The sequence below is a fragment of the Cervus elaphus genome, chromosome 13 (genome assembly GCF_910594005.1).
Source record: "Cervus elaphus chromosome 13, mCerEla1.1, whole genome shotgun sequence".
Lineage (NCBI taxonomy): Eukaryota > Metazoa > Chordata > Mammalia > Artiodactyla > Cervidae > Cervus > Cervus elaphus.
In genome coordinates, this window is record NC_057827.1 from 44,432,530 (window position 1) to 44,446,070 (window position 13,541).

Consider the following 13,541-nt stretch of genomic DNA (forward strand, 5'->3'; position numbering starts at 1 on the left):
AGTGGTTTTCATAGTGCATAGTGTAAACAAAAATCCATTATTCTTAGCTTGGCTCTGAAAAATCTGGCTCAGTAGTTTCTGCCTTCCTTCTCCAAACTTACTTACCTCTTTGGCTTTACCTCTAAGAAACTTCTGTTTCCAGCCCAAATTCCCACTTCTGTGCTTCTACTCAAAATATACCCTTATCTGGAATTTCCTACTAACTTCTTCACTTAAAAACAAACAAAAACCTTACCATCCTTGCAAGGAAAAACTCAAACCTTAACTTTACGAAGACTCCTTCATCTTACTGCATTATGCATGAACATGTGTATGTATGAGTGTGTGTGCGTACACTCACACTATTTTCCCCAGGCAACAATAAGACCTCGGAAAGCAGAAATAACTTATACGTGATAGGAGCCAGTGCAGTGCAAAACACTAAATGTACTTTTATTGTTAAAATCTAAATACTGACTCCATTCATACAATCAATTTCTACAATGTTTCAGATAAGAAACCTAATAAATTACTAATCATTTGATAGAACACTATCCTATTAAAAATTTAGCTAACCACCAACACCAGTTATAGGGATATTTGAGTGTATCGTATTTAAATGAATTGCCAGTTTTCAAGACAAATTTCGTTAAAAAGAACACACATGAACTCAATTTACAGTTTAGCTCAAGTGTTGTATATATGTGTATCTCTGTGTATGAGAGAGAAAATGAGAGTGAAATTTTCCATTGTTTAGAGTCTAGCGCTTCACATTATCTTCACATTAAAGATAAGGTACTAGCTAGTTAACACACAGAATTAATTGGTAGAATCTGTAAACAATCTAAGTCTACAGGCACCTTATTTCTGATTTCTGCCAGACAAAAAGCTCTAAAGAACCACTTTTTCCTTTTATTATAACTACTAAAATTCCTGAACCTTTCCTTACAAATATAAACTTTCAACAATTAATATAAAGAATCTTTTTAGAAACAGAGTAAAGAAAATTATCTCTCTGCTCTTGCAGCAAGGGAAGATCTTTAAGCTTCATAAAAATGTTTAAAGAATTGATCTGATACGGTCTTAAACTGAGACATTCACATGAATATGAATCTTCTTTCCCGTGCAACATATAGACCTATGAGTCTCCATTCTCTTCTCAACTTGTTCTACTGAGTTCAAAGGAACGTGTCCAAGAAAAGTGTTATTTGAAGAAAGATATTTCTAAAACTCAGAAAGACTAAAATTTACAACCATGTCCTATATAAGCTACAAAGAAAAATCTGTAGTTCTGATTTGTTGTCTTGCTTGATAATTTGTTGCCCTGCAATAATGTTTCAATTAACACTTTAGTTTCTTATTTGGAAGTCTTTCAATACTTCTAATTGCTTTAGCTTATCAAAGAAGCCTCTCTTTGCTATCAGACTTTTCCCGAAAGAAAGCAAACAATACGAAATATTTTGGGTAACGACAAATGATACAGATATCCTTAAACAAACAATTCTATGGCCAAATTAAAATTTAACTTGATTTCTATATAACTGGTATGCTTCCTTACAAACAAAAAGTACAGGAAAGGTGACAATAAACAACTGCCACAGAGTTCAATTTTGCATATAGGGTTATCGTTACCATCTTTCTAAATTCCATATATATGTGTTAGTATGCTGTAATGTTCTTTATCTTTCTGGCTTACTTCACTCTGTATAAGGGGCTCCAGTTTCATCCATCTCATTAGGACTGGTTCAAATGAATTCTTTTTGACGGCTGAGTAATATTCCATGGTGTATATGTACCACAGCTTCCTTATCCATTCATCTGCTGATGGGCATCTAGGTTGCTTCCATGTCCTGGCTATTATAAACAGTGCTGCGATGAACATTGGGGTGCACGTGTCTCTTTCAGATCTGGTTTCCTCAGTGTGTATGCCCAGAAGTGGTATTGCTGGGTCATATGGCAGTTCTATTTCCAGTTTTTTAAGGAATCTCCACACTGTTTTCCATAGTGGCTGTACTAGTTTGCATTCCCACCAACAGTGTAAGAGGGTTCCCTTTTCTCCACACCCTCTCCAGAATTTATTGCTTGTAGACTTTTGGATAGCAGCCATCCTGACTGGCGTGTAATGGTACCTCATTGTGGTTTTGATTTGCATTTCTCTAACTATGAGTGATGTTGAGCACCTTTTCATGTGTTTGTTAGCCATCTGTATGTCTTCTTTGGAGAAATGTCTGTTTAGTTCTCTGGCCCATTTTTTGAACTCTGTGGGAGAAGGTGAGGGTGGGATGTTTCAAAAGAACAGCATGTATACTATCTATGGTGAAACAGATCACCAGCCCAGGTGGGATGCATGAGACAAGTGCTCGGGCCTGGTACACTGGGAAGACCCAGAGGAATCGGGTGGAGAGGGAGGTGGGAGGGGGGATCGGGATGGGGAATAAGTGTAAATCTATGGCTGATTCATATCAATGTATGACAAAACCCACTGAAATGTTGTGAAGTAATTAGCCTCCAACTAATAAAAAAATTTTAAAAAAAAGAAAGTGAAGAGGAACTAAAAAGCCTCTTGATGAAAGTGAAAGAGGAGAGTGAAAAAGTTGGCTTAAAGCTCAACATTCAGGAAAAAAAAAAAAACAACTGCCACTATATCATCATTTCATCCACTGATAATTTTAAGAACATATTTAAAATGCCCAAACCAGAAAGTGATCTTCTATGTTACACTAATTCACAACAGAATATAAAGATAAAAATTTCAAACAGAAGGGTTTATAACTGTCATCACATGAAGAAATCATAATAGGTAAGCAAGATGTTTTGGGCTTTCCTGGTGGCCCAGACAGTAAAGAATCTGCCTGCAATGTAGGAGACCGGGGTTTGATCTGTGGGTCAGGAAGATCCTCTGGAGAAAGAAATGGCAACCCACTCCAGTATTCTTGCCTAGAGAGTTCCATGGACAGAGAAATCTGACAGGTACAGTCCATGGGGTTGCACAGTCAGATATGACTGAGCAACTAACACTCACAAGGGTAAAAATTAACAAACATTATAAGTGTGCTGCATTAAGTAAAGCAAAAATCTGAGTTAAATTGCCACAGTTTAACGTGGCAATTTTCAAGGTAGGAAGTCAGTACAGAAAATAAGATAACCTACTTACCCGTTTTATTGTCAAAAAATTTGATGTGTCTATCTTCATGAGCAGTTATTGTAACAGGAAGTGTGGGATGACTTACTACTCTGTTAATGTGATTACTGGATTGTAAACCTAAAAAACAAAGGAAGAAAACATACCAAAATTCAAACCTTCAATGTAATGTGGAATCTAAAGAAAAAACATACAAACAAAACAAAACCAGATTCACAGACACAGGAAACACATAGGTCTGATAGTTGCCAGACAGGAGGGGAGGGAGCGGCAGGGCAAGAGGTGAAGAGGATTAAGAGGTACAACCTCCAGTTACACAGTAAATAAGCCAAGGTGATATAATATACAGCATAAGGAATATGGTCAATAATATTTCAATAAGAAACATTATGTAGTACACCTAGTTTAATATTGTCCATTAACTATATTTCAAATAAAAAAGAAACAAAAACTTCAATTGGAAGTTAAATGATGGCCTTTGCACTCTTACCAAAACATAAGAATCACTAAAAACTAAAGCTTTTATATATTAAACAAAAAATATGAGAAATAAAACTAAGATTCTAAAGATACACAATTTCTAAAAAAATATATAAGCTAGTATGTCTTATAATATGGATGGATAGCACTATGCTCAACTTTAGAAAAAAAAAAAAAACTGGAAGTATTTTAATGCAGACTGTCAATATAGGGTGGTTTAGAATTTTTAAATTATCCCAAATCCACAAATCATTGCTTTTAATAAATAGTCCATAAAAGAATTGAGTCAATTAATGAAGGAAAAAAAATCATAAGTGATAATTAGGTGTTTGCAAGAACAAACACTACCCCCTCCCACAATGACCAAAAATACCGAAGAACTGGAATTGATATTCTTAGCAATGAGACCTTTTCTTTACTACCAAGTTCTTAATTTTTATTCAGCTTAGTGATGAGGGAGAAAAGAGAGATCAAAACTAATGGGAAAATACTGTCAGCATTTATTAGACTAAGTAAATTGATCATTCTATACGTATACAAGAACTCTTCACTGAACTCAAACACATTGAAAAAAATAATCTATGTAAGAGGAAGAAACTAGGGTTGAAAAAAGACACTGCATATATATTTGTTTTTAGATTTGATCACAGCCCATTTAAATATTTTTTATAAAGTGACTTTTAAAAGAGCAATCATGAAAAACCAGAAGTAAAAACTAAACAAATGAACTTAACTGTATAGCCAATCAGTATTATAAGCACAAGTGACTTTTAAAAGCACAGTAATTAGACTGTCTGTATCTAGTAAAATATACCCTCTATTAGTAACGAAATTCTTTTTGGTGGTATTGCAATTATTCTGAGATGACTTTATCTGTACTGTTACATAAATTAAATGAGAAATTGTGATCATTTTGCAGAGAATCAAGAGTTTTTATATTTGTTAAAATAAGATAAAAATATAAAACCAATGAGATAAATCTGAATCAGAATTGGAAGCATCTGAATAAAATTTATCAGTCTTTTTTTTTTTCCAGTCTTTTTCTTGACTAAAAATGCACTCTTCAGCTCTATCTACTGAAAAATCTAAACCAGTGGCCAACTCAAGAGCCATGAAAGCCATGAGGACTGACTCAAGAGCAGAGCACCTATCTTGTAGTCTCTAAATGTCATTGTCCACTAAAAGAAACCATGGCTCCTTAGAGAAATGACCCATTTCAGATCTGGGGTGCAAAATGAACAAGATGAACCTAAAACATCTTGTCATACCAGAAAGAAAAGCATCAACAACTAACAGGGTTATGTCATAAGGGGAGAATCAGGAGCCAACCTGAATAAGCTCCCACTGGCCAAAGATGAAATAATCTGAGTAGCAATTAAAATGATACCTGTTAACAGACTGAAATAGATAAAATGCACTTATTCTAAGAAAGATTATAATGGTAAGAAAAACAACACCCCAAAGACTCACTTCACTGGTCACCTTTGGAGGATGCTAGGGAATCACTTCATCATTTTAAAAACTGGTAAATAAAGAGGAGGAGTGGGAAGTAATCATTTATCTTGCCTTTCCTTTATAATTGCTAACTCCAGGTAACCAAATTACTGATAAGGGTTGTCCCTTCTTATAGAAGCAATCTAGCTAGTAAGTGTAAAAGAAATGATAAAATTAGAAAATAATTTTTGAACAGTTAATGAATTAATGGATCCAAGCAATGACTAGAAACTAAGAGAAAGACAGACCAAAGAACATTTACTTCTGATAAAAATTCACAAATTATTACAAAATAGTCTTGCCAAAAACATTTAAAAACTTTAAAATGAAGACAAATAAAATTTTGACCCTGAATTTGAGTAAACCTCTAGATCTACAAACAATTTACAGGAAATAAAATGAACAGGAGGAGCACATTAAATGACCGCACAAGTATGCAACTGGTAAAATTCAAACTATGGGAAACTCGACCCAATTTCTTCAGTTAAAAAAAAAATGCAAGGGGAATATAGGAGACAGAGGGGGAATCCACAGATGAAGACAGAGGTGAGACACCTACCAACCAACCACAGTGCATGGGCCTTATTTGGAACCTTATTTGAATAAACTGTAAAATACATATACCACATTCTATACTTACAACCTTGGCCATTTACACAGAACTACTAGAGCTGGAAGATGGGTTCATTATATATTTCTCTACTTCCACATGTGTTTTCATTAAAAACCTAAAATTATTTCACTTGTTTTCTTTTACCCTTACATTTGCTCTACTCACTTACCTGTCCCCACACACTTATCCAAGTTTTTAAACATAATTTGAGGAAATAGCAGAAATAAAGTAAATAAGTACACATTGAAAGTTATTCTTTTTTCATTCTAAATTCAAACAGTCAAAATATAAAAAGTAACAGGTTACCCTCTATTGTAAAACAATCCTTTTTAAGGTTTCAACCTTACCAGAAAACTTACCAGAATCCATCTGTGATGAAAGCATCACCAATGACTGTGATGTTTCTAAATCATAAATTACTGTACTACCAGTGTTGAAAGAGGTCACCATATGTGCTGGATCACAGCCTATAAAGTCAACTGATGTAGGTATTCCATGTTCTGAAAGGAGCCCAAAGAGATATAAGGTAAACACAGTAATTCAGAAATCTCTGCTTTTCTAGTAAGAAAAAGGAATTTGAGTATTCTTGAAATAATGTTAATAATGAAAAAGCAATTGTGTTAGGATGGTGAGATATAATAGGTAATTTATTCTCATTTACTAGAAGTTTTTGTAACATTATAAGAAAAATACATCTAGAAAGCCCTTAAAGAAAGAGACAAACAAAAGCTACTGCTCTCCTATGCATTTTCTTCTAAGAGACAAAAATCCTAGGTGAGTTTATTGGCCCACCTGCAATTTTTTTTTAAGTTTTTTTTAATGTGGATCATTTAATAACTCTTTTATTGAATTTGTTACAATATTGCTTCTGTTGTTTTTTATGTGTTTTTTTTTTTTTTTTTGCCACAAGCCATGTGGGATCTTAGGTCCCTGACTATGGATCAAACCTGCACCCCTGACATTGGAAGGCTAAGGTTTAACCAGGGACTGCCAGGGAAGTCCTGCCATTATATTTCTGACTGTAAAATGATAAAATAGCATTCGTACACCACTACCTAGGGAGACTGTTCACCTCTCTGACACTGGTTAGCTTCAAGCACCAAATGCAAATAATATTTTTGGATCTGTGAAAATGAAGCTTTGGACTCTGGAACTCACTGAGGCAGTACTATCCTTAAGTAGCTAAAGCAATTTCTCTAACATGTTAATAAATTCCACTGTCCAGATCAATGCACAATTATGTGAATTCTGGAGTAAGCAAGAAACAAATTACTTAAATGAATTTTCACCTCAAAAGCTTAAGTAAAAAAAAAAGCTTAAGTAAATTAAAAAATTAGTAATCACTGTAGTATCTAGAGATTCAACAAAATTAAGCATAAATGTTCAAACATTCATCTAAAATGTTTTAAAACAAAACATTTATTTATAGTAAAAGGTATGATTTTTTAAAATAACTTGAAAAAAAAAAGAAAAAAAAATAACTTGGAAAATAATGCCAATATACAAATAATATAAATAGATGCACATACTGTCATGAGGTATATTAAACCCTACTTTGACAGGAAAAGATTTGAAATCAAGCATGTAACTAACTCAGTTTGCACCTCCCAGTTAAGGGTGCTATTGCAATGATTATAGCTAGACTTCTCAACCAGTGTGCTCATATGTGGTTTACAGGTTTACCTGGGACCCTAAGCCTTTCCATCTTTGTCCTGGAGCTGTTGGAGGGCCTTCTGCTGTTCTGTGAGTAGCCTCATTTGCCTACTCTATTATTAGACACAGATAGTTCTATTCTTTAAATAGGACAGTCCTGAAAAAGGTCAAAAAAGCACTGAGCTATAGGATATACTTGCAAAGCATAATGCAGGGAACATGGGTTCGATCCATGATCTGGGAAGATCCCACATGTCTTGGGGTTAAACCCAAGCACCACAACTACTGAAGCCTATGTGCCCTAGAACCTGTGCTCCGAAACAAGAGAAGCCACTACAATGAGAAGCCCTAGCATTGCAACTACAGTAGCCCCCGCTTGCTGCAACTTAAGAGAAAGCCCACACGCAGCAATGAAGACTCAGTGCAGCCAAAAATAAAAAAAAAATTTTTTTTAAAAAGGCACTCCGCTACAGGATATCCCTGCAAAGCATCTTTCTTGTTTATAAAAATATGACTAGGAATAAAAAGATTATCACAGATTTATAAAATTCTTTCAGTATCTCTTTTGAGCAATAGGAAGTAGTGAAACTACTTTGTTCTTTTTATCTTCTAAATTTAAAAAAAAAAAGAGATATTTTTCAAAGAGGCAAAATTTACTCACCTCTGTCTCCATTGTAAGTGCAAATACATGGCAATTTTTCTTGTGGACTCCATAATCTAACAGTGCCATCTGCTGAACAAGACAGTAATTGATTTTTTATGCCACTATAAGCAAGACCCCAGACAGCATCTGTATGAGCAACTAAAGTGCCAGCTAGAACATTTGGCTCTGTAAGGAAAGAAACAGAACAAAAATTAGCTAAAAGAAGTTTATAAGAAATGCTTTTGTATATAAAGATAACTACATAATTAAGTACAAAGACTACACATAAAGGTCGTAAGATAAACTAATGTGTACACAGTGGCCATCTCTAAGTTGTGGAGTTATGGGATATTTATATGCTACCTTCTAATACTTTCTTGTATTTCTGCAATTTTCTAAAAAAGGAACATCCACTTTTTTTTTTTTCTTTTTTTTATTATTTGGAGGCTAATTACTTCACATTTCAGTGGGTTTTGTCACACATTGATATGAATCAGCCATAGAGTTACACGTATTCCCCATCCTGATCCCGGAACATCCACTTTTAAATAAACAGCTTTACTGAGTGAGATACAACTTCCACGTCATAAAACTCACCAGTTTAAAGTGTCAATTCAATGATTTTTAACATATTCACCAAGTTGCACAGTCATCACCGTATCAATTTTAGGGCATCTTCATCACTTGTTAGCTATTTCTCCCCAACTGTCCTCTCTGCCTTTCTGCAGCCCTAGGCAACCACTACGTATTTTGTTTCTATAAATTTGCCTACTCTAGACATTTTATACAAACGGCCTTTTCTGACTGCCTTCTTTGACTTAGCATGTGTTCAAGGTTCACCTGTGTTGCAGCATGTGTCAGTGCTCCATTTCCTTTTACCACCAAATACTATTCCAGTGTATGGATACACTACATTTTATTTATCCATTCATCATTTGATGATGGGGGCTAATAATGATGAACATCATTTGTCCTACAATTCTGTTTCTCTACTGAATTCCCCCTTTCCACACATATTTCTCACAGTTCATAACCTCCCTTTCACATGAATAATTACCTCTCATAATAAATTCACTGTGGAAATACAGCATTGAAAGAGGAACCTTTCCTCTACCCTTCTGTCACCCAACCTATGAATCGACTAGTGTCTAAATCCGTATTCTCCATGTTTCCAGATGTAAGTAAGAAATTACCCTCCATTCCTGAAAGGGCAATTCCACTGGTTATTCTGGATTCCATTTCCCACACTAATTTGCTTTTGTGTTTAGTTTTTCTACTATACAGACTACCCTCCTCCTTGGGAACATTACCACAGCAAGCAAACATGCTTCAAAATCTCTAAACCTAACAAACAAAACTTACATCAACCTCCAACCAAATAGCAGAGAAGCATAATCAGTAAATATGCTTTCTTACCTTCCATTTACTTTCTAAATCATCTGATACTATCACCACAACAACCCTTGCTAAAATAATCAATGATGAGTTCTATCAAATCTAATAAAATTTCCCTTCCTTCTTTCCTTCATCACTTTGCTTTTCATCCACATATACCATATATGCCTTGGAAGGTCATCCACAGGTCCTTTTACCTTGTGGTCTCAGCCCCAACATCCGTCCAGCCAAAACCTGGGTGATCAGTTACCTTTCTATACTTAGTATTATTAGACTCTCAGCAACATTTGAAAGCGCAGACTGCTTCTTTCTTCTCAAAATGGCTTCTTCTTTTGGTATGCTTCATGATTTCACTTTCCTGAATGCCCTCCTACCCCACAGGCACGCCTTCTTAGTTTTATTTTTTTTTTGGTTAACTCTCTTGCTTTAGTCACCCCACCCCCACATGTCAGAGTCCCTCAGGAGTCTGCCTTGTCAAAACTGATGGCATCTACGTGATACTGCCTTCCTCTTAACATGCTTAAAAACCAAACTCAGCATCCTTTATCTTCTCACATTCCCATTTCAATAAGCTACCATCATATACTCAGTTGATCATGTCAAAAATGCAGAAGTGGTGATGGAAAAAAGTTCTGAATTAGTGGTAATGGTTGCATAACCCTGCGAATATGGTAAAAACTACTGCACTTAATAAACTACATTTCAAAAGGGTGAATCTTATCATACGGGAATTATACCTCAATAAAGCTGTTTTAAAAAAAAGATGACTAATCCATCATTTTATCCACTCAATCCAATTGATTAATAGATTCTGTTTATTCTACTCTATCTCCCCAGCATGTCTTAAATCCACTTCTCTCTAACTGTTCTATTTCCTTCCACTCTACTCTTGGCAACATCATCTTCTCACCTATCTACCAGATCACCACTCCATTCTTCTCATTCCAAATCTATTCTCCTTGCAAAAGTCAGAGTTATCTTTTTAAATCCTACTCTCCAGGTCACTCACTGGCTTAAAATGGTTCACTGACAGTTAACTTTTATAAAGATTTTGGCTTGAATGTGATTATTTTAGACTATATCTAAAGACAACTTTGGCTGTTACTCTCTTACATTACTGTATCTTCATATCATTTATCACAACTTGTACCTATCCATCCCCTTGCTTATGTGTTTCAATCTGTGTTTTTTTGTATTAGACTAATTCTCATTTCTTGATGTATGCTTTAATATCTGGCAAATTAAGGTGCTCAGTGTGTGTTAAATAAAAGACCGAAGAGTTCTTAAATTCTTTTAAAATGAACCATTAAGTAAACCATTTTTTAACCATTTTCATACTAATAAACATTCATTTAAATTTTTATAGTTACAAACAATGCCCTTATAATTATATTTAAATATATGCACAGGTATTTCTGTTGGCCAGATTCTAAAAATGGCATTCATGAATGAAAGTTTCAGTTTTTTTAAATTAAGAAATTTTTTTGTCCCTCAAGTTCATTGATTTATACCCTTATGTCCTTATTTGTTTCTACATGCATGCTCAATCATGAAGTCATGTCTAACTCTTTGCGACCCCATGGACTGTAGCATGCCAGGCTCCTCTGTCCATGGAATTTTCCAGGCAAGAATACTGGAGTGGGTTGCCATTTACTCTTCCAGGGGATCTTCCCGACCCAAGGATTGAACCTGAGTCTCTTGCAATGGCAGGTGGATGCCTTACCACTGCATCATCTGAGAATTCCCATTTGTTTCTCAAGTCTTGCACTAAATATTTTTGAATTTCATAAAGTAGCCAAGTTGTAAAAATTATTCCTTACATTAAATTTCTCTTTTCTAGTACTGAAATTAATGTTTTAATTAATATAGTTTTTAAAAAGGTTTTGAACGCAATATAGGAAATACCAACTTGCAGGTTAAAATATTTATGGCATGTTATTTCTTAAATCTTTAAAATCTGAGGTGATTATTTCTGTCAGCACCATTCACTTAAAAAGATACCTCGAGCCTTCTCCTTACCGTATGTGTCATAGGGATCCACACTGGGACTCGGCACGTTCCACCACTGTATAGTTGCGTCAGTACCACCACTAAAACACTGCTCTCCATTGGAACTAATAGCTAGTGACAGAACAGGACCACTGTCACAGGAAAAGAGGGGAAAATTACTGAGAAAGCCTATAAAGAAACTTACATTTGCACCTCTCCCAACCTCTAAACATATGTGCTATCTAAAACTGTTTAAGTTAACATGTACATTTGAACAGTACTAATTATATTCTCATTAAGACAATTATTAATCAAATGTAGTATTATTCAGCTAATGTCTTTCTTAATGTAAAACAAACATTATGAAAAAATTACAAGTCTTTAGGAGTGATAAATATTAGTTAACAATAATTATGGTTGTTAATTAGTACTAATTCAGTAAAACTTACATGTGAGCCCTAAATGTGTAGATAGGCTCTACATCTAAAGAGGCACTCCTAAAAGAGGGGAGAAAAAAGGGGAGGGGAGAAGATAAATAATGGCAAATCACTGGTTGATATACAAGAGTCATTAGGAAAGATCAAATAAGTGCATAAAAGATACAGACTATAAAGAAGAATAATTACTTATAATTAGCAAATTTGGAAGAAAAAAACATAGGCTAACATTAAAATACTTGCTTTTTGGCAGGAACTGTTTTTTGCAAGTTCCAAAGTTTCAGAGTATGGTCCTCAGAGGCAGTAACCAGCACAGGTTCTACAGGATGAAAAGCTAATGCCCGAACTCCATCAAAATGGCTACGTAGTGTATACTTGGGATTCCATGTCTTTCGAAAGGCATCTTTATTGGCAGGCAACTAAAAAGAAAGAGCACGATATTTAGTGGTAAAAGTGGTTAACTGATAGGCATATGGAGTTTTTGTTTGTTTTGATGTGTTTAAAATATACATTCAAAAGTGCTTTGCTAAAAATTAAAATGTCCAGTGGAAATTTAGCACACCTTAAAAACTTTGTATCTTTATCATTTAATAAGAACTAAGAAGAATCATTTCATTAGCTTTCAAAGACTTAGATCAAATGAGGCCTTTAATCTGTTTTACCTAATCATCAAGGTAAACCCAAAGTCCTACTAAACATTAAAATGAGGGAAAAAACAAAACACACAAAGAAACTACCGTGTTGCAACATTTTACATGGAAACAAAAATGAAATAAATTACTACCAAAAATCCAAGGGTACAATATTAACAATACAGTTGTCATTTAGAAAATCAGCATGTGACATTTTTCAAGGCAGCAAGTTAAAGTACTTTTCAAAAGTCTGAACTAAAGACACTTTGTTGATACTGATAAGAGGTTAATCTTTTTACCTTCATTTCTCCATCTGTAAAGATAGGCTGTGAAACCACTTCTAAAGCAGTCAAAAGGTTATTATAGAATTTATTTGCTTACATACTTTAAAGGTATTAATGAGAATAATCCAGCCCACCAAGGCTGATGTCTCTAAAAATTCTAACAAAATCTAAAAAGCATTCTAATAAAAGTATAAAATGTAGGAAAAAAGTTTATAAAAGGAAAAATTAATTTGCTGAGAATCTGCAAATTCACTAATACAAAATCAAAGTAAGTATAGTTAACTCTCAATTGAGTGTTTATTGTCTATAAAAAATTTAATCCAAGACTAGTTTCACCTCTAACACTGTCTTTTTCCATCCCCTCTTTATCCTCTCCCCATTCCTCAAATGAAAGACTAAGTATTTAGGAAATGACTAACTAACTTTAACATTATCCTTTTAAAAAAAAAGTTCAAAACTAAAATGTGTTTTAAGAATTATCCTGAAAGCAGATAAGTGATTCAGGTTACCTATTTTTCTCTTGTTAACAGCAAAGTATGGCTTAATTTGAGTAGGTAATTGAGAGTTGACTACTAAAGGTAGGTATTTATCAACCAATATTTTTAGGTAATCAATCACCCCAAACTCCTAATACACCATAATACCCAAGAAAAATTTAAATACCACAAAGAAAGTAGTTGTAAGAAAAAAACTATGTATCACTTCAAATAAACACAATGTCACACTTTATCTTTTCCATGCACCTTGACATTAATTCTGTTTTATAAGTGTTTCCAAAAAATAAGGAGCCTTCTATTAAA

At 34.3% G+C, this 13,541-nt stretch overlaps 1 protein-coding gene across 4 annotated transcripts in view; it reads right to left on the reverse strand.

The window, feature by feature from the left end:
- The window catches only part of STRN3 (striatin 3), a 100,492-nt gene that overhangs the window by 4,654 nt on the left and 82,297 nt on the right, over nt 1-13,541 (reverse strand). For all 4 annotated transcript variants that reach the window (XM_043921434.1, XM_043921435.1, XM_043921436.1 and 1 more), the window contains 6 exons: nt 12,069-12,244; nt 11,838-11,885; nt 11,419-11,540; nt 8,023-8,190; nt 6,068-6,208; nt 3,134-3,241 (listed from right to left, as the gene is read on the reverse strand). In XM_043921434.1, coding sequence (XP_043777369.1) covers nt 3,134-3,241; nt 6,068-6,208; nt 8,023-8,190; nt 11,419-11,540; nt 11,838-11,885; nt 12,069-12,244 — 763 coding nt within the window. The remainder of the gene's footprint in view (nt 1-3,133; nt 3,242-6,067; nt 6,209-8,022; nt 8,191-11,418; nt 11,541-11,837; nt 11,886-12,068; nt 12,245-13,541) is intronic.